This window comes from Macrobrachium nipponense, chromosome 24 (genome assembly GCF_015104395.2).
Source record: "Macrobrachium nipponense isolate FS-2020 chromosome 24, ASM1510439v2, whole genome shotgun sequence".
NCBI lineage: Eukaryota > Metazoa > Arthropoda > Malacostraca > Decapoda > Palaemonidae > Macrobrachium > Macrobrachium nipponense.
Window position 1 is genome coordinate 65,555,804 of NC_061091.1, and position 22,185 is coordinate 65,577,988.

The window sequence follows — 22,185 nt, forward strand, 5'->3', positions numbered from 1 at the left end:
CATGAATGTTTCACATACCACAGCATTGAAAAAGCATATGATGACACACAGGTGAAAAGCCTTTCAAATGTAGTTATTGTACCTATTTACCATTAAGAAAAATTAATTGAAGGCCCTTATAAGTATTTACATGGACAAACTACAGGTGGTCCCCAGTTATCGATGGATTCGGTTAACAGCGATCTGGTTTTGTGGTGCTTGTCTAGCGGCGATTACACAGTACAGCTGTTTATTATGTAATAATATACAGAAATATATATATACATAACACTGAATTATTGGCACTCTTCTTACTCTATTCTACCCTAGATACTATACGTACGTATATGGGAAGGTATCTTGGACTAAGAATTTTGTGGCAATACTAGTTGCCAATTTCTTCTCACAGGCACTGATACATACCTAACAGAGCCCCCAATGTCAGGTTATCAGCATCAGTAAGTGCTGAAAATCGCTGATTTTCGTTTATCGCCAATTTTTGCTTATCGTCTTGCTATTGGAAAGAAACCCCGCCGATAACCAGGGACTGCCCATATTTACCCTAAAAGGTGCACACTTTTTTGCCCCAGTGCCCAGGCTTTTGCCCTAAATATACAGTGATCCATCAATCTTAAAAGAAGAACAGTTCAGCATTGGTACTTTTTGAATCTGTATAAATTTTCTATATGATTGATCAATGAGCTGTTGTTCTTGGGTGTAAGTTTAGAAGAGAACCTGTAAAAATATAAAGTCTGTCATAGAGGTATTTTTTTAATTGCAACCCTTGTTTTTGGTGTCTAGTTGCAAGTACTATATGTTACAGCGTGTCTTTTGTTTCTGCTAAGGAAGACTTACTTTCTACGTCATTATGAATAGTGTATGCAAGGTAGTACATACAAATACTGTAGAGCTTACTCTGAAAGTTAAGTTTTAAACTTAGTGTTATTGTGGTCAAGCATTTTTAATGCCATTCTGTTGAAAGTCACAAGCATGCTAATGTTTTACATAAGAAAAGATTTCATAGTACATATATCGTGGATTGTGTTCTGCTTTCCTGCCTTCATGTTTATCAGATGTTTTGAATATTAATTTCACTGTAGTTTGGCATTAATATACGTACATAAGTATATGTATGTATAGAAATCTGTGCTGTTCTGCATTTTTGTATAGAAATAGAAATTTCTTAGACAGCAACATAAGCAATTGAAATATCAATTAGAAAACGAGAAAGTGCACCTTGTAATTAGGTTTGAATGCTTTATGGACATCATGGTCTGAGAGCTCACCTATTGCTCCACTTTCCTCACAGGTGATGGAGGGTATTGACCTACAACAGCAAGCTGTGGGGAAGAGAGGAACGCCTTTTAAAATTCATCGCTGCTTTATGTGCAACTACTCGACCAACATTAAAGCAAATTTGAAGCTCCATATGCCAACCCACACGGGTTACAAACCTTTTCATTGCCCCTACTGTCCCATGAGTTTCTCTCGAAATGCCACTCTGAAGAACCATACAATGACACACACAGGCGAAAAGCCTTTCAAGTGTAAATACTGTGAATATCGTAGCAGTAGGAAAGATGTACTCAAGGTGCACTGTGCAAATAATCACATGAGGAGAGCGACTTATAGTGTAGCTGAAAGTTCTTAAATAGCTTTGGATTGAAGAAATTATCTATTCAGATTTTTACTTTTGTTTAGCTGTTTTTGAGATTCTGTCAAACTCATAAGCTGTATGGGCTAAATGGGAAAATAATACATAAGAAATTGTTAAAATTTATTTAATTGGACTTAAATCTGGATATTAGAGTTTTGATCCCATAGGGTGTTGTCACTTACAGTGTACGTACCTTGTTTGGCACAGTTTAGAAGGTACTGTTCTAAAGGTTCTTTGCAGAATACACTTGGTGCATACTTCATTGCTCTGGTTTTTCATTTGTTCATTTTGGTCTCTTCTTAATTAGCTTCCCAACTAATTTGACTATATCTTGCTCATGTGTTCAACACATCGAAAACAAATCCTTCTAGCATTCCCTTTGGGAATATAGAAATTTGACCTCGTGGTCTCATGAAAAAAATCTGTGTTTAATGATATAATACATACTAGAGTTCTGAACTCGTGTGAATGACACTCCTGTATCAAATTAAGTATTTTATCTTGATACAGTAAGTACTATTATGGAAGCAATGTTTGCTATCACTTTTATTTTGTCAGTGCAAGAGTGATGTGCTCTTTTAAACTTGTTGCATTGCTTGGAATACGTATTGTGTTGGTAGCCAAGTGTAATGTTCCTTTGTGAATGTCTTGACAACTGTGTTTACAGTGCCTATTTGATATGCCAATACAGTAGCAGGGAAGGTTCCTTGTGCTGTTCTTTGTAAAAGACTAAAGTAAGGGGTCTAAAGTCTGAATTGCTAATCCAGTCTAAAGTTGTATCTTTTGTGCCTTACTGCAGTACTTAATAAAACTGTTTTCTGCATTTTAGTAGACAAATAAAGGCCCCTAGGGTATAATGCATAACAATACCTGCAGTAATTAACAGCGTTGTTGCAATTGGACCCTCATAGCAGTATTTTTAATTCTTCAATACTGATGTTGAAGTGTCAGATGTGAAGAAGTGTGTAGTATTTCAAATGGAAGCTTTTCAAATGATTTGTGTACATGTGGCAAAACCATACTCATAAAATAATTATAAATTAAGTCTTCTCTTTTATTAAATTTACAAGCTACACTTCTGTACCTTATCAAGACTGTATATTTCTTGATGATAATAAATTTTTCTTGAAATTAGACATGATTATGTTGAAATGACCTTATGCTGAAACCTTTGGATACAGGATAAGCATTGTTTAGTGTTTGAAACAAGAAAATCTTGCAAGCTTCTCTATTGCTGGGAGTTGACAGTTGACAGGTTCTGATAGAAAATTGTGTCAAACTTCTCTTACTTTGTACATGCACAGTAGTACAGTACTATATTAACATTTTAGTTATTCATTTAATTATCTGTACATTATTTAGACTGAAAATAAATAAAGTAAGTTGACTTAGAAGAGCTTGCACTCTGTAGATTCCGAGCTTGGTCAACGACCAAACATCTGCCGCGGATATGCACGAGTTGCCAGATGCCACAGATTCCTTGTTTTTACAATCTTTGATTGTTTTTACTGGTTTCCAGCTAGCGCTAGAAGATATTCTGTTGTTAAGACCTCAGGTTTGTTAGCTTTGAAAAACAAATTAATTAAAAAATTTGTCATATTTTTAATGTCTTGAAGTTGGTTTTTTTTTTTCAGTTACAGAGAATTCCACAGTGTAATATTTCTAATTCAAATGAAAATGAAAGAGATACATATGTAGGTAAAGCAAATGAAGGCAAGAAAGTTATGGCTAAAATTCAATAAAAGGTACTTTGTACTTCTATACAGTGGGCCCCCTTATTTTTGTTCTCCAGATTTGCAGACTCGCACATTTGCGGATTTCTCTCGGAACATTTCCCCGCATTATTCACGGAAAATTCACCTATTCGCGGTATTTTTCTATGAGAAATATCCACAAATTCCTGATTTTTTTTATCAGTTTCATCATAAAATGCACTTTTTTTTTAAATAAAACTATTAAAAAAACCAGGTATAAAAATTTTTAGTCGGGTTTTCTTGAGTTTTAACTACAAAATAGGAGGTTTTAAGCATTTTTATAGGGGTTCCAACTATTCGCAGGTTCTAACTATTCAAGGAGGGGGTCTGGTACACATCCCCTGCGAATACGGGGGACCACTGTATGTCCTCAGAAGAGAAGTGAAAGGGTCTGTGAAGGGATGAAATAATTTAATCTTTTTCTTCATACGTAGTACATACCTTAAGCTGTCATAAACATCGTCTCATTTCATAAATAAGTAACTGTATTTGGGCGGTGATCATCTTTCTATTGTTACCTTTAGACTCTGGGGGTTCATCCCTTCGTCCAGTGCTAAGAAACTCGTGCCTGCTTGAAGATATGACTTATTCTTGACCAGTAAATCTTTTCTTTCGGATAATTTAGGCACAACACAGTCTCCTCAACCCTTTCTCAAGAGAATGATCTACTTATAGTCTCAGGAAGAAATGTTTATCAGTTAAGAAATGGAAATCACTTTGACCTCTTTTAAAATAACCCCAGCTCATTTTTCCTCTTGACGTTTTTTTTTTCCCCTCTCATCATCTTAGTCCATCAGAATCAAGACCATCCATCTTTGCATTTGCCTGCTTGAAAACATTTATCTCACTGTACTACTTAATGTCAAATAAAAAAAATTATATGTAAACTAAATGTTATCAACCTATCAAAATCTTATATAAAATTATTGTACTATGTAGTATTTGGTAGATTACATGTTGGTTTAGAATTTCATCTTATTGTAAGACATGCATACTGGCAGTCCCCAAGTTACAATGGGCTCGGCTTACGACATTATGAGTTTGCGATGCTCTTCAAATATTATCATAAAAAATTGTTAAGCTACTGCGTAAATTAGGGTTATTTAAAACTTAATATGTATATACAAAATATCTCATTGCATTGTTATATAGCCTAGTCTACCCTTTGTCTGATACTCAGCCATGTTGTTTCTAGGCTAATAGAAGGATATTCATTTAAAAAGGAATTCCTACTTAATCTGATTAGGCTACTACCTATTCTAGGTTTATATAATTTTTTAAGGGTACTGTATATTTAGGCTACATATGTTGGTCACCTACCAACCAGGCTTGGAATCTCGTGATGCACCAGTCTTTCTTCAGCCGCCTTGGAGAGTAGTGTGTCGCTTTGCTCTTCTTCCCCCAAGCCAGTTTTTTTGATCGACGCCTGTACCTTGTTGCTATATGAACTGAAAATTGTGTAGCCTGTTCATCAAATCCTAGTAACCTATCACCTAACATTAGGTTCCAGGCTACAAACAATGGCTACCATCGTCTAAATTATTCACAATAAATCAGTTAAGGCTAACAGTTCATGTAGGCTACTGCCTAGGATATTGTAGACACCATTATCTAGAAAGACTAACTAAATTAATAATAAATTATGGAACAATTCTTTATCTAAAACTTCCAAAACGAATGACAAATTCATTAAAATTATCTTTTTCACAAATACTAGGCTTTTCCATCACCATAGCACATTATGCACCTGTGCAGCCAGGCGAATAGTTGCCAGATACTGCTTGCTGAATACTTCCATATTTATATACCTATTGTCCAAAACATTAAGGCAACTGATGCAATACTTTGTAGCGTAACTGTACCATAAATGCCGAATTTCAGTTGAAATTTTCATTTCATTCTTTTAAATGTAGAAAAATGCAACTCAAGGCATCCATAGTAAGTAGAAATAAAAGCATTAAAAGTAAGACAGATCTGTCTGATTCTGTTAACATGGAATGCAATACAGGCAGTCCCCAGTTATTGGGGTGGGGTGCGGGGGGGGGGGGGGGGGGGGTGTTGTTCAATTCTTGACGGGGTGCTGATAAGGGAAAACTGCCTTTTAAATCTTACAGTTCAAAGCAATTTAGAAGTACTAGTACCAACTACAGTGGGCCCTCCGTATTCGCATACTCACGCATTTGTGGATTTCTCTCTGGAACTTATCTTCCCGTTATTCGTGGGAAATTCACCTATTTGTGGTAGTTTTCTATGAGAAATACATATCCACAATTTTTTTTTTATCAATTTCATCATAAAATGCACTTTTTCTGATAAAACTATTAAAAAAAAACTGGTGTAAAAATTTTTAGTGGGTTTTTCTTGAGTTTTAACTAACAAAATAGGCCATTTTAAGCATTTTTATAGGGGTTCCAACTATTTGCGGGGAGGTCTGGTACGCATCCCCAACGAATACTGGGGACCACTGTACATCTATTGACCTACACTTAGTTACTAAGTGTAGGTCAATTCAGTGAAGGATTAAATTTCTCCTTTCTCGCATCTTTCCCCCTTTTTACCAACTTTAGTTTTCCTTATGTATATTTTCAGTTTATCTTTGAGCAAAAAAAGGTTAGGTTGCATTTTCTTAAAACATATTGTAAAAATATCACTTAAATGATGTCAGTAATTTCCTATGGAATTTAGTTTTTGATGATAAATACTGTACCCTCTTATTGTTGTATAGTAGTATTTGGGAAAGTTTTTCTTGCATGGAATGTTCTTGTTTCTCAAGTTTAAGTTCATATTTTGTGTTATGAAAATCAGTTTTAAATACTACTACATACGTACTACTATTGCTTACTTCGGTACTTTTTTTCAAATTATGAATGTCACTACAGGCATTCAAATTGGTTCAAGGGTAGTTTCAGGAATTAGGAATTTGTGCCAACATTGTTTCTTTGTTGGTTTTCACATTTTTCCAAAACTTAGTCAGAGGATTCTCAGTTAGAGACATAGTATATCTGCTCATGTAAAGAAAGCAAGATTTACTGTAACAACTCATTAACTTCTCATACTGTGATTTTAAGACGGGCCTTTCCTCACAGATGGAGTGGATGCCTACGAATTGGAATCCCAACAACTACCAAGAGGTCGTCGTCAAGAAGCATCGCTGCAGCTACTGTAGCTACTCGTCTAATTTGAGGACCTGTCTGGTCACACATATGCGGACTCACACTGGCGAAAAACCCTTTCCTTGTAGCTATTGCCATCTGAGGTTTTCTGATCGTACCAGTCAAAGGAATCATATGCGTAGACACACGGGAGAAAAGCCCTTCAAGTGTGATAAGTGCCCTTATCGTGCCAGTAGGAGTTCTAGTTTGAGAGGCCACCGCACACGCATTCATAGAGAGTTTCATTAGCAGGCAATACAAAACTTTGGCCGTTGATCTTTTTCACTGTGTTTGGTTTAAACTCAATGATCCATTATGCAGAGATATTTAGCATTCTATGAATCTCTTCATTAACTGAAAGGTAGCATTAGTATAGATGGTTATCTATCTTGGTATCAGCTGAAAGTCATATTGTTTAGGTGATTTGCACTTGAGTGAAACTTTTGTTTAAGTAGTCAATTTTTATGTTGCTTTTTATCAATTACCATAATCATTTTTACTACTATATTGATTATACTTATCTAACTTATTACCTTGTGTGCGCCATCATCCTGTATGAAAGCACACAGTGATTGTGGTATAGTACTTACAAAACCTCACTTTCTGGCAGTGAGGCAGTGCTAGAACTGAGTGTGAATGTAAGCAGTTTGCTATAATGGTGAATTTTCAGTACAAGTAGGTAGTGTAGTTTTTGGATCGTTGAGGATTTCTAGTCATTGTCATTTGTTTTGAAGTTGAATGCTTGATAATCAGAATTTATAAATGATTTTATTATCTTTGTAAGTAAGTGAAGATTTTATTACAGCATTGCACTTTAGTACGTTTGAAAATGGCTATGTTTGGTGTGAGAGAGATCAATTAAATCTTGATGTTAAACATTTCTTTTTGGAAACAGAACCAAGAGACATCAGCAGATGATGTTCAGTAGTCAAAAGGATGATGATTTAATTAACTATATTTCAGTTCTCAAATCTGAGGCAACTCAAATCATACTGTGTCATAGCTATAAATACTTATGACAAATTCAATTCCCGTTCTTCTAACCAAAACTTGAGGAAATACTTATACAGGAAGAGAGAGAGAGAGAGAGAGAGAGAGAGAGAGAGAGAGAGAGAGAGAGAGAGAGAGAGAGGCCGTTGTTAAATAGGCAAAGGGCGAATGAAGATCAAAATTGTAAGACCCTACAAGGCAGCTTAACTGTTGGTGTGTACAAGTGATTTGCTGAAAGTTGGCTGACCTTGTAAATACACAAGATTCTCACTGGCAGCCCATTGTTGGATAATAGGTATAGAGACATATGGATTGGACTTAGTTATGCTAAGTTAATGATGCCAGCTGCCTCCTTATCAGAAATGAATTTGGCCACTCAGATGGAAACATGGCGTGTCATGTGGAATAGGGTCCGTGAGTATCATCAGCCTTGAAAGTGATAGTCCAGAGGTTGGTGAAATAATGAGTTTTAATTAGTTTGCTGTTTTTTGAATAAGGACTTGGCCGCAAAGCCCGCACCCTAAACTAGGGAAGGAAGGTATGTAAACCTTATCACTTTATTCCAAGGGATGGAGGAGGACTGTGAAGGAGAGTGTGAATCTATACTAGGGACAGCTTATTTTACAATGGCACAAAGATGAGAACTCCAAGAAAAACAGTGCTGAGGGCAGTAGCACCACAGTAGTGTAGTATATATATATATATATATATATATATATCTATATATATATATATATATATATATATATATAAAAAGGGATTTTTGTATTGCAAATGCATCTTTGAAATGATAATATATAGCAATAAGTTGAGGATGCCTTTGGATGTGATGTGAAATAAACTGGAAAGTCATTCTTAATCAACAATTCAAAATCAACCTTTCCCTCATTCATATATTTCTGAATGCTCTGACTGAATACTACAAATCTATGTACGTACTACTGTACATGTTCTGAGTTTTAGTAACTTTGTTGTTTCAAGTATTTTCAATGTAATTTCCATAGATCACAGTTTTCAATCATTATTCGTCTTTTTGAAGAGATAAATGTAAGGTTTCAGTTACAGTTTTGAAGGCATAACTGGCTTAAATACTTTTAACTGAACCATCAAGCCAGAGTGACAGAGTGCTCTGTCAATTGAATTATAATCACCAGCAGGAGCAGTGTGCAGTTTTTCTCTTCCATGTAGTTCTTGAAAATGGAAGTTAGATCTTTAAACTGCTATACACAGGAAACCCTTTAAATAGAAATTTTTACTTAATATCAGTGATCATACTTTATATATATATATATATACAGGCGGTCCCCGGGTTACGACGGGTCCGGCTTACGACGTTCCGAGGTTACGACGCTTTTTCTTAAATATTAATTGAAAAATCCGCCCTGGGTTACGACGCTTGTTCCGAGGTTACGACGCTGACGCTTCCGACGCTCCGAGTTTACAACGCTTTTAAAAAACACAAACTATGATAAGAATCCTTTATAGTTTAGCACAGTTTCTCTCTCTCTCTCTCTCTCTGTATTTTCTGATGAAAATAATCACTAATTAGTGTATTTTGATGTTTATTTTCATGACTAAATACATTTCATAAAATATAAAATTAATCAGACTGCGATCATGAAGCCAACAAATACATATGTATTTTTTAGAATTCTTCTTCTGTTTTAATATTACATTACAATGTTTCATTATAGCTGTCAGTAACTCGGTATCTCCATAAAAATAATAATTCTCTCTCTCTCTCTCTCTCTCTCTCTCTCTCTACTACAAAGATGTATGTTTTTTTGTATGATAAAGAAATGATTTACTATTTTCAAATATTAATATTAATTTATACAGCAATAATATCAATTCAATAAAGAAAATACCATAGTGAATTAGTAAGATTTTAGCTTATATTTAAAAAATTATGGAAGAATGAAGGAAATCCCAGTCTTCTCTGTAACCTTTTCCTCAGATGCAGGTACTAAAACTGTCAGATATATCAAGTTCTGTGACAGCCCGAGGGGGAAGAGTTGGGGGAAGAGCTGCAGTGTTGCAATGACGTGGTCCTGAAATTTTTCCCCCCCCTCTCTCTCTCTCTCTCTCTCTCTCTCATTTACTGAGACTCGAGATTTTTTATGTACTTGTACTATTTGTTTTTTAATACTTTTCAAATAATAACAATAATAATAATAATAATAATAATAATAATAATAATAACTGTAATTACAAAATTCATATGTGATAGTATTTTAAAGAAATACAATACGTACTAATCTATCCATGTCACTTTTAATTAAGGTTAACTCTCTCTCTCCTCTCTCTCTCTCTCTTTTGCCACACAAGATAATAATGTGTCATTGTGGTAACTCAATCCCTCTCTTTCGCTGGAAGCGTTATAAGTATTTTTTGAGAGAACAGAGAGAGATAAACACACTCTCTCTCTCTCTCTCTCTCTCTTTTACCGAGATATAAGAATTTTTATGGTACTAGTATGTAAAATGTTTATTGATAATTTCAGTTATTTAATAATAATAATAATAATAATAATAATAATAATAATAATAATAATAAAACTTTAATTACAAAATTCATAATGGTCGTATTTTAAAGAGATGAAAATGACCTTTCCATTTCACTTGTAAGGATAATTCCTCTTTCTTACTGAGATGAGAGAATTTTTATGGTAGATGCATGTGTTTATTATATTTTCAAATAATAATAATAATAATAATAATGATAATAATAATAATAATAGAAGTAGTAATAATACCATAACTAATTTCAAAAGAAAATTCTTCCCTTTGTCTTTTTCTGTATCAATTTCCCTAACTCAACTCGAGTGACACTCGGAGCTTAATGCCATACAATGGGCAACGAATTTAATGGTTTTATGTAATTCTCTCTCTCTCTCTCTCTCTCTCTCTCTCTTACTGAGATGAGATCATTTTCATGGACATGTATGTAATAAGTTTATCATTAATATTTTCCAATAATAATACTTATTAACTGTAAGTACAATATTCATATCTGAGTATTTTAAATACAATAATCATTCCAATTCTCTCTTAAATACTGTGAGGACAACTCTCTCTCTCTCTCTCTCATCTCGTCTCATGTAATTATCTCGTCTCTCTCTCCTCTCTCCCTCTCTCTCTCTCTCCACAAGATACTTGTCATACATTTGGTGTTTCTATTTCTTCCTTTTATCTCTCTCGCTCTCAGCAAAAGAATTGATAGACAGACAAACATAATTGCACAGTCCTCTCTTTCTCTCTTCTCTGGAGAAATATATGTGTTTATGGGAGGGGGAAAAAGTTGCCTACAGACTCATTTCAATCTATTGAAACCGTAAGGAGTTATTTTTTTTTTTCTCTCTCTCTCTCTTGTATTTTAATGAAAATATACAGTAATTTGTGAATACACAGTGTTGCACATGAAAAAAGTAAATTAGTGATAATTTTAGAGATAAGCCCTAAGAAAAATTGCAAATTAGTAGTGAAATTTTCCCTGTGGACATGTTTTCAAGAACGTCGTTCCGGCTTATGACGATTTTCGGGTTACGACGCGTCTTAAGAACGGAACCCCCGTCGTAACCCGGGGACCGCCTGTATATATATATATATATATATATATATATATATATGTGTGTGTGTATATATATATATATATATATATATATATAATATATAAATAAACCAGATTATATTTGTAAATGAAATCTCAAATTTCAGTATACCTTTTTTCTTGTGGAATATAAAAAATAATGTATAGCAGCTTTCACCCCGTATACACACGTGTTGCCAGATGCCATAGATTCATTGCTTTACAATCCTTGATTGTTTTTTAACCAGTTTCCAGCTGGTGCTAGATTATCATCCTATTGTTAAGACTGAAGGTTTGTTAGCTATGAAAAATACAAATTTATTGAAAATTTGTAATTTTTTTTAGTTAAGTTAGCCAGTGAAATGTTAAAATAGGCAGTTATAAGAGTTTTAATTTAAGGGGTACATGTTATGTATTTAGCATTTATAAGCAGTTACATATAAGCATTTCTGTGGTGGGCTCTGGAACCTATCCATACAAAAAAAGTGGGGTATTACTGTATGTTTGAATTCCTCAAGTTCATTGAACAAACATTTATCCTTAATGTCAACTATTCCACTGATACTGATTGGGTTCACACTATGGGAATTATCTAGAGGATTTTGGGTAGGATTTTTGATAATATTTTAGGTGACGGCATCATGGGATATTTAAATTTTGATTGTAAAACAACTTTGTATTAATCATATGAACCCATTAATGTTATTGAGCAGCAGTGGCTTGCAGTAGCTGGAAAGCTCATGTCTTGTATTTACTGAGTTTGCGTTTTCTGTGTGAAACAGTTTTGTATTTTGTTTTGGATTTGCACAGGCATGTATACTGAAAAATTGCTGAATACAGAAAAAATTATGACCCAATTTTTTTCTGTTCAGCAGTTTTTTTTTTTTTTTTTTTTTGCCATATTCTTAAGCTTTTGAAAAATGTAATATATTTTTTTGTTGCAAAAATGTAACAGAGGGCATTGTATATCTGTGAATTACTTCTGTTGAAATTCTAACTCTGCCCAGGGTCAGTCAGTTTTATAAAATGAGAATAGAAAAGCCATTTTTTTTTATCTATGATCATGAATCATTCATACGTAAAAGGTTTAATTATTGTGTATCTTTTTTAAAGTTTGAATTAAATCCAACTCCAAGAAGGTGCTTTCTTCCCATTACAGTATCTTCTTTTTGTGTAATTGGTGAATGTATTTCATATTTTGTTTTAACAGAATGTCAGCATTAATGTAGACGAATAAATAGTAAATATTGTGAAAAGTACATTTATTTTTCTAACCATACAAAGCAGCAAACACATCAGATTGTCTAAGCTTTACTTTGGGAAATTAAAGTTCTTGGCATGTAACATTCCAGCAAAAGGGAAGGAAATGTGTCCATTTTCATAATTCTCTCCTTTCTCTTTTATCTTTGGCTCTTTCTGCCAGAACTTTCGTCTGGTTCAGATCTTTGTCTGCAATCTTTTCATTCCCTAAATCATTTTCCCTGAACACCACACATCTGTAATACAGTAGCATAACCTTTCATTGTACATTAAACACTGCCCATGACTTTCAGTATCTGTTGTTACACCTTTCAGAGTCTCCTTCCTTTTCTTTGTAAAGAACTATGTATCCACTGAATAGAGAAGCAAAAATCTTAAAAAATTATTAGAAATTTTCCATGCTCTGATGGCAAGCAGGATACTTTAAAATCATCAGTTGAATAGCTAAGGATTTTTCACCACATGGAAAGAGTATGGTTTGTTAACTGGTACGTATGTACTTTTTCTTTAGCATTTCTGTGACTAGCACTGGAAAGTACAGTTGATTATTATATAAAGTATATGATTGCATGATGTCGTGTTCTTAGATAGAAAGTGACTCTAAGGGTGGCTCCCTTCCCTTCAGGTGGAGCAGGAGAGCATCAACCGGAAAGTGCGAAGGACAGGAGGAAGTGACGGCAGCCGAAGGTATCAGTGTGGGTACTGCAGCTATTCGACTGATAACACGGGCAACTTGGCCAAACATGTCCGGGTCCACACCAAGGAAAAGCCCTTCCAGTGTTCCCTGTGTCCTTTGACTTTTACGCAGAGCATGAATTTGAAGAGACACGTGAGAACCCACACTGGCGAAAAGCCCTACAGTTGCAGTTTTTGTCCTTATAGGGCTAATCAGAGCACTTCAGTGAAAAGCCACATATTCAGCCGACACAGGGATAAATTTGAAGAATCACTGCGTTAACTCTAGTGTGACCAGTGAGAGAACTGATGGGCCTAGCAGATTTCCATGACTGTACTTAATTTACATAGAAGGGACATTTTAAAAGCTTTATTAATCTCCAACATACATAGATCCTTTGTGATCTATACTCTGTTTTGAAGACAGAGTTGAAATAATGACACTTCATATATAAGTGAATTATCTTACATGGGAATTGGTAATTGTAGAATTAGTTAATAGATAAAGTTGAAATTTTTACTTCAGAGATGTTTTGCATTTTAATCTTTTTTAGCTATTTTACATGTATTGTTTTTTGGCTTCTTACCTGGTAGCCACTCATCACCTGTAAGGAAATGCTAGCGTAAAAGAGAAGTATGTACACTGAAGTGTAGTAGATTGTTGCTGGACATTCTATAAAGCTAAGTTTTGGCTCTTGGTAATTAGTGAAGCTTCAGGATCACTGACCTTTCCAAGGGTTGAAAGTTTTAGGATTTTATCATTGTTTCATACAGTACTACATACGTATTCAGTTTTATTTTTTTGTTTTTAGGATTTAAGGGAAATGTTCTCTGGTTTTTCTTATTTAAATGTAAAGTTAGAAGAATCATAGGTTTGGATACCATAGAGTAGTAGTGCTTGATTTGCTTAGTTAAGAAAAAACAATGAAAAATTAGTCTTAAATTTTCTGATTTGCCTTAAAGTGCTTGGAGTATTATCTTGCAAACATGGTTTGCTTTCAGCTTCATTAAATGATAGATCAATACTAGATGTATTTTATATGTTATTGTAGTGCATAACTAAACTCATGCTCTTTGCAAGCTCACTTTTGTAAGTTTGGTCAATTAAATTTTTTTTTTTCTTTCAAGTATACTGTTATTGCTGTTCTGTATCTGCCTTTCTCCCCAAGTCTTGACTTCATACTGACATGTTGTCCAGTGTTTAATATGAGGATCATTCCTTACTTAGAATCTTTCTTCTTGCTTTCTCAAAGTTTTTGACTCTCGTAATGTTTGAGAGCTAAGTTTGTCAATATTTTGGTTATGTTGTTAAGTATGGTACTGTAAGTGTGTCTGTGTCTGTTATACCTCACAGTTTTGTAACACGCCCTTCTTAAAATTTGATATCCTAATATTCCTCTCTCTCTCTCACGCTCTCTCATGAAACTTTTCTTTAGGTATAGATGTAGGGTCACTTCATACTTGTGATAGTTACTGACACTGAATTGATAAAAATCAAGTTTTAGTAAAAAGGCAGTATATGTATGTCCTTTTATTCTTCATGTGTTCATGCTGCCAACACCTTGTTTGCTCTTCAATTTTATGCTGTTCTGTTATTGCATTACTGCTTGAGCTGTCTGAATTTGTTAGGCAGAAAGAGGTTGGTTTTACTCTGAAAATGGGTTGGTGTTCACTCTGAAATGGGGGTTGGTATTCACTTTGAAATGGGGTTGGTTTCACTCTGAAAATGGTGTTGCGTGAATCTTTTAGGAAATATTTGCCTTGTGGATCAAATTCTGCGTTTTCAAACTGCTATTCAGTTGTTAACATTCTCTCTCTCTCTCTCTCTCTGACAATATTGTAGCACGTTTCAGAAGTATGCACGAGTTGGCTTGAATTAGTGGCAATTTTGCCATGAGTCAAGTTGTATTCTTATTAGGAAGGGGCTATTTGTTTGACATAAATATAACTGCTATGAAGGAAGTGACTACAGTGCCCAACCTTTTTATAACTAAATATGCATATTTTTAATGGTAAAAAATTATATTTACTAATTTTCAAATACTAATCTATATGTAAACAGCAATATATCAATATGTACTAGTAAAATGCTAAATTAAAATCACACAAAATCACAAAACAACTTGCCATTGTACATAAACATGCTCTATACAATATTAGTATCCTAAAAGATGTACCTATAAAGTCAATATAATTTCAAAATCATCATACAACACAGGGAAATGTCAATACTATATGTAAAGTGTAACTTGGTGCATTATGGTATGCACAGAGTGATCCAGTATGCCAAAGAAAATGTGCAAGTCTAAATGATAGGGGTTACTTAAGAGTAACAGTTGATTTTGTAGCATGACTTTGAAATGATTTTATGGTGTTCTAAGATGATAGTTTGTGGTATATTTCTGTCTGAACTGTCAAGTTTGGCAATGAACTGTCAAAACAGGCAGTTATAAGTGTTTTAGGGTGTATATAACCTACTTAAGAGTAACAGCAGTAGGAGAGTACTGTAATGTAAAATTACTTTGGGTAATTTGGAATATATATTTTTGTTTGAAATTATATTGAATTGTTTTAGTATGATGATTTAAGGTACATTTGTATTTTAACTGTCAAATTAAGCAGTGAAATTTTAAAATACGCATTTACAAGTGTTTTAGTTTAAGGGGTACAAGGTATTTGGCATTTATAAGCAAGTTATAAGCATTTTTATGGGGGATATTTTGCATTTCTGTGGTAGGTTCTGGAACCCATTCCCATGTAAAAATGGAGACCACTGTAGTGTTGTTATTTCATATGAAGGACTGCAAAAAATACCAATACTGCCTGACTGACTACTAAAACTGGCTGATTGGTGTACTCATAAAACTCCTATAGCATTAGTACAGTATAAAGTAGGTTAATGAAACGATTACAGGCAGCTCCTGGTTAATGGTACTTCCTCGCCCAGAAATAGATTTTTCCTACGTCAAAATCCCTTTTATGGCACTTGTATAGCCCCCATAAAATTGGCGATTGATAGTGTCATAACAGTCCGAGTTTCAGTTATCGGATTAACCAAACCCAGCCCCATAAATTGCTGCATTTCAGTTAATGGGGGTTTTTGCCAATAACCGAGGACTGCTTCCACTTGAGAAATGAAAATGAAAGTAAAATGTAGCTCAAGTATTTAAACAGCTGAGTGAGAAGAGGGAAGGGAGCAGCTGAAAAGTAATAGGCAGAAAGAAATGCACCAGGGGACCAAGGGGTCACTGCAGGTGCTTTCAGTGTTTTTACAGCGTGCTTCACAAGGCACCTTGTAAGTGGCACCCCTGTACAGTGTAAAGCTGGCATTATGAAAGGCATATCTTCTTTATTATGCAATCTTCTCTGCATTTACTCACAGAATATTAGTTAGTGTGTTTTCTTTCAAGTGTTATTGTTGTAAGAAAAGTAACTGAGAAAAATAGAACTTTTCTTAGGCAAGCATTATTAAATGGTTAAGTTTAATAATAATAACAATTAAGTATAATACAAAATTGGCTCATTCTGTTGGTGAGATGGTTTGTAGACATATTTTTTGTAAAGAACAAATAAAAGTTGATTGTCAAATTCAGCTATTTAATTTCCCTGTGATGTTTATTGTGAAATTTGAACAAAAAATAATGTATACACAGCCACTGAGTCCTCAAAGGAGTTACACTCTCATGGTCCCCCCAGGGCTCCATAAAACAGACCAACCAATTGCATATGTACAAAGAATTCTCTTATAGTTGGTCCCAGCCATTACAGTGCTTACTGTACATATTCCATTCTGTGAAAACTTGCTATGCAAATTTGTGGGTATGTGATAGATTCAGTGAAAGGTGTGGTCATCAATAATGTTTTTGGTTGACTTCATCTTGAATAATATTGAAATGAACGTCATGGTTTTGTTAAAGTTTTTAAAGATTTGAACATCCTTTCAACTTCAAAACATTGGAAGGCTAAGCTGCAGGCATTTACTTTACATATCCTGATGTATTTTGTGTATATACGGCGAGTCCTTGCTTATTGGCGCCATCGGTGAACAGTGCTTTGGTTTTGCAATGCTTGGTGTTGGTAAGCGGTTTATCCCTTCACTGGATTGATGACTTCTCATTATAATACTTTTTGATAAACTGCAATATTTACTGTACAGTATAAAAGTTGATATTTCACATGAGCAGTGCTATCAAGTGTGTTGCACTGGAATGTTTATGTTTGGTTTTGAAATCCTTATCTTATAAAGTGTATTAATCTTTGTCAATATACTTGAGGTGTTATGTTTTTTACGCTTCATATAGCCTAAGCCAGATATCATTTCATTAAGCCATCTTTGCTGTTCAACCAGTTGTTGTCATCAAGCTGTATGGTAATTGTAACAATCTTCTGTCATGTAAAGTACAATGTATTTGATATTTGAAGCCCTGATTTATGTGTTTGTGGTATATTGGTAAAAAGCTTATAGTAATTGAAAATAATGGGGGAAATCAGGGAAATCTCTTCTACATAGAGTTGCAATGACGTTAAAATAGGACTTGTGTAACTGCTCTGTTTTAATATTTGTGATATTGTCAGTAATACAGTCAGTCCCCAGTTATCAGCAGACATGGTGTCAATAATACTTATGGCGTCATAACATCCCTAAAGGAGGCGCCATTAATTGGTTATCGGCACCATTAACTGGATATCTGTGCCATAAGCACCATTAATCACCAAGTTTAGTTAATGGCGGTTTTCGCTTATCAGCACCCTGCCGAGAACAGAACCCCTGCCGATAACCGGGGGTTACCTATATTGTGAAAGATTTTATTATTTATATATTAAAGTATTTGTAGTAATTTGCTTGTAATTCAAATGCAGTACAATCAATTTCAGTTGTCTGTGTGGAAGAAAAAAATGTGAGCTTGTTGGCATGGCCATACAGTAATTGCTTTTACTTCTGTATTTCATAGTTTGATTGTTTTTTTGTTAGTGCATTTGGTAGTATCACAGGAATACTGTATGCCCTATGTATCTCTCATGTTGTTACAATACATATACAGTACCATATATTTGTAGACTAAGCATTTGTGTGCTTTCTCTTACTATTGAAAGTGTACAAAGTACACCTACAAGAGTGAGTGATTTCAAGACTGGCCATTCTTCTTCAGGTTCATCAGCTGCAGCAGGCTCTCTGGAAGGCAGCAGCAACTTCTTCAGAAGGAGACGCTAAGAAGGTCCACCAGTGTCCCTACTGTGATTATACCAGCAGTAGCCGAGGCAATCTGAGAGGACACATAAGAAAGCACACCGGCGAAAAGCCTTACTCTTGCCCATTCTGTAGTGTCAAGTTCACTCTGATGACCACCTTCAAGAACCACGTGAGATTACACACAGGGGAGAAGCCCTTTGCTTGTGAATTGTGTCCTTACCGTGCTGCTCAGAGGTCATCACTGAAAAGTCATGTTTGGACTCATCACACAGACAAGAAGAAGGTTCTGGAAGGGCATCAGTCTAGAGGAGAGAACCGATAAGTGATTGGATGACAAAGAAAAGGAAATTTTAGGCAGAGGTAGAACATCTTTTTCATGCTTCCATTAGGTGAACTCTAGGACTATATACAAAGAGAATGTATTGTTTACTTGTCTTTTCATGTGTGTTAGACTCGAGACTGAAAAAGTTTAGAATCCTTTTGTAATTTTTATTGTAGTAAGGTTGATTTTGTCAAAAGCTACAACATTTTCAATTTATCCATACATGAAATTTTTGTTTAAATTAATAGTCTTAACATCTCAGATCGGGTAAAGCTATCAGTGATAGTAATAGTAGTGCCAAAATTTGATCCTTTTTCTGAGAGCGAAAAAAGCAAAGTTGCGCTTGATTTTGTAGTCATTACATTTCGTCCTTTTAAAATAAACTGAATTGAATGTAGTATAGAATTTGGGCTAAAGGACAAACACTGGGACCTATGAGGTCATTCAGTACTGAAACAGGAATTGAGAGTAAAAGCTTTGAAAGGCATAACAGGAGGAAAATGTTTCAGTTGCTAGATGAATCAATTGTTAGGAGAGGGTGGAAAGTGATGGAAGGGAGAATATGAAAGGAGGTACAATAAAAGGAATGAAAGGGGTTGCAGCTAGGGGCCTAAGAAAGAACCTTAAGTAATGCCTACAGAGCAACTGCGTGTGGTGCAGTGATGAGACAGCCCCCTACTTGGTTTTAAGTATTTTTATAGGGGTTCTAACTATTTGCGGGTTCTAACTATTCACGGGGGGTGGGGGGTCTGGTACGCATCCCCCACGAATACGGGGGGACCACTGTATACTGATACCATACATGAAAATCACACAAACTTAATTATAAAAGCTTTATGTTATAAAAAAGGCACACTTATGAAACAAGAGTTGTATAAATGATTGGGTAACCTTGAAAAAGTAAATGGAGGGTTTATGCAGCCATCATGACGTAATATAGGTTTCAGATGTAGTGCAAAGGGTTAACCAGAGAATGACAGTATATTTTCAAGTTTTTTGGGTTTGTTGATTTTATCTTGAATGATTGCTTTGGATTTTGGTTTTATTTCACATTATTTTGTGAAATGTGTTAACCAGAGTACGCTACCCATTACTGTTGTTAGATCAGTTATTTTGTATAAGAAAACCTGCTGTCTCTGTTGTTTATATTTACTATTATGTAGTTTATGAGCCTAGATGTTTTCACTTTTACCAGTGTGATCAGCAGATTCTTGTGATAAAATTTATTTGAAAACATAAATGGAAAAGTAAGGTGTGCACTACTGTGTTGTGATAGTACTAATGTCCCCTGTTCTGAAGTATAGAACTCAATTATATTAATTGTGGACCTTATAGTGAATATGAAAATGATCAGAGATGGGTGTTTTTTCTTTGTTCTCCATTGCCTACTTACAAATAAAATAACTTGTTTTATTGAAAGGAATCTTCATTCTCCTAAGCCTACAATACCCACGTAGGAGTAAAGAGGGAAAAATTTATTTAGAATTTGGTACTGTACAGGCAGTCCATTATCAGTGGGAGTTCCGTTCCCGACTGCATGATGTTAACCAAAAATCGGCGATAACATTGGTGCATGTTAAAGTAGGGATCAGCACTGAAAATCCAGTCATCATTGTCACTAGACAAGTGCCATAAAACCAGACCGCCGGTAACCGGGGATGTATGTATTTGTTGGCAAATTTTACCGTTTCAGAACAAGACAGTGAGTTATCATACAATACATAAAAATCTGTCATACGGGCAGTCCCCAGCAATTGAGAGGGGTTCCGTTCTGATAGCTTGATGATCAGAGAAAATTGCTGATAACTGAAAATCAGCAATTTTCAGTGTTTATCAGCGCCAATAACCAGTTCGTGGCACCTCTGTTAGGTATGTATTGGTGCCAGTACTCTATTATTGGCGCCAGTAACAGGAAATCTGTGCATTTTGGTGCCAAAAATGGCTAGGCAAGTGCCATAAAACCAGTTTGCTGATAACCAGGGACTGTCTTACAGAAAATAAATATTAATAAAAAAAAATCCTCAATATGCAACCACAGATCCATGGATACCTTAAACATCCTAGTTATGACACAAAATACAGCTATGTAATACCGTACCTGTTACGTATTTGGAGACTTTACTTTTATTTTTCACTATTCATTTCAAAACTATTTATTATGTCCCTGACATATTTTACCAATGTTCATACCAAATATGAAGTGATCAAATTTGAGACAAGTCTCCTGTAAAGGAGATGCGGGTACGAAATAGTGGTGTCATTTAATGTCAATTAATTCTTGAGCATGTTTTGGTGTTAAGTAGCAGTATAGATGTACAAGCCCTAATACTACCTTATAAAGGTACTTTTCTCATGTTTAAGAGCTTGTGCCATATAGAGGTCAAAACTTTTAACTGAAGTGTAGAAGAATACTAACTGCGAAACCGACACTTTCAAGAAAAATACGTTTTAAGACAGAATATTTTGTTGTAATTTAGGAGACCATTCTATTTTGCCCTTTTATTCATGTTCATTTCTTTGTATGGATGATCATGTACTGTATGTTGTGATGACAAGCAGTCAGTCACTATGACTAAGTAAACAACCTCATATGCCTCCGTTTGCTTTATATGCACACACACTCACACTGTGTAACTCAGGATTCTGCCTCTTGTGGACATGAACACAGTTGTGATCTTTAAAAAGGAAACACTATTTGCTGTAGCAGATGTAACAGTGTTGATGGAGTCTTCCTTGCAGGAGTGCTTGTTTCAGTAACTCTTTTGCATTGTGGCTCTTCTTCATGTTTGTGGTGAGTTTTTTTTTTTGCGAATTTTTATCCAAAACATTCCTGGATCTTTTTGAAGTCAGTGATGTGGCAGTTGACACTTGGTAGTCTTCAGTAAGTCAACAAATCAGTCATCAATCACCCCAGTATAATCTTGCTTAGCTAGTGTTTATAAATTGTCAGGAGATTAGATTTGTGGAAGCTGTTGAGATAGTCAGGATAGTCAAATATTCTGTATAGTATTATGTACAGGCAGTCCCTGGTTATCTGCAAACTCAGTTAATGGCAATCCAGTTTAAAATTGGCGATTTATGGCGCCATAACAGGCCGAGTTTCGGTTATCAGCACCATAAGGTGCGGATAATTGTTATGGGGCTATAACTTACCTAACAGGGGCGTCATAAATCACGAGGGTTAATGGCAGCTTTCGCTTATCTGCACCCCACTGAGAACAGGACCCTTGCCAATAACTGGGGACTGCCTGTGTAAGTTGACAGATAACACATAGTACATTGTATGGATACTGGAGAACGTTAAGAGTAAATGTTTCACTCCACTAAGAGAGTTCTTGGTGAAAGAAACAGGGCTGGCACTGAAGACAAAAATTCATGAACATCACTATTTGCATCATTTTCCCCTCAGTTTTACACTTTTGAAGCTGGTTTGCCTTTTAGTTGCCTTTGAAATAAAATTTATATTTAGAACTTATGTCATGAAGTGTGAAAGCTTAAAAGAATGTGAAATAAAAGTTTTTTGTATGGTAGCAAAATTGTATATGTGCCATCAGTTATTTCATTACGTTTGTACTGATCATTTCAAGTTCAGTTTGATATATGTGTCCCTTTCATGA

At 35.0% G+C, this 22,185-nt stretch overlaps 1 protein-coding gene across 30 annotated transcripts in view; it reads left to right on the forward strand.

Annotated features, from left to right (window-relative positions):
• Positions 1-22,185, forward strand: part of LOC135205709 (myoneurin-like) — a 406,587-nt gene that overhangs the window by 131,862 nt on the left and 252,540 nt on the right. Inside the window, exon 6 of one of the 30 annotated variants that reach the window (XM_064236736.1) lies at positions 18,206-19,936. The exons of 27 other annotated variants lie outside the window; for them this stretch is intronic. In XM_064236736.1, coding sequence (XP_064092806.1) covers positions 18,206-18,568 — 363 coding nt within the window. In that variant the 3' untranslated portion in view covers positions 18,569-19,936. Of the gene's footprint in view, positions 1-6,476; positions 8,200-13,005; positions 16,630-18,205; positions 19,937-22,185 lie in introns of those variants that run through there. 2 more of the 30 variants (XM_064236742.1, XM_064236757.1) reach the window with 2 other exon arrangements.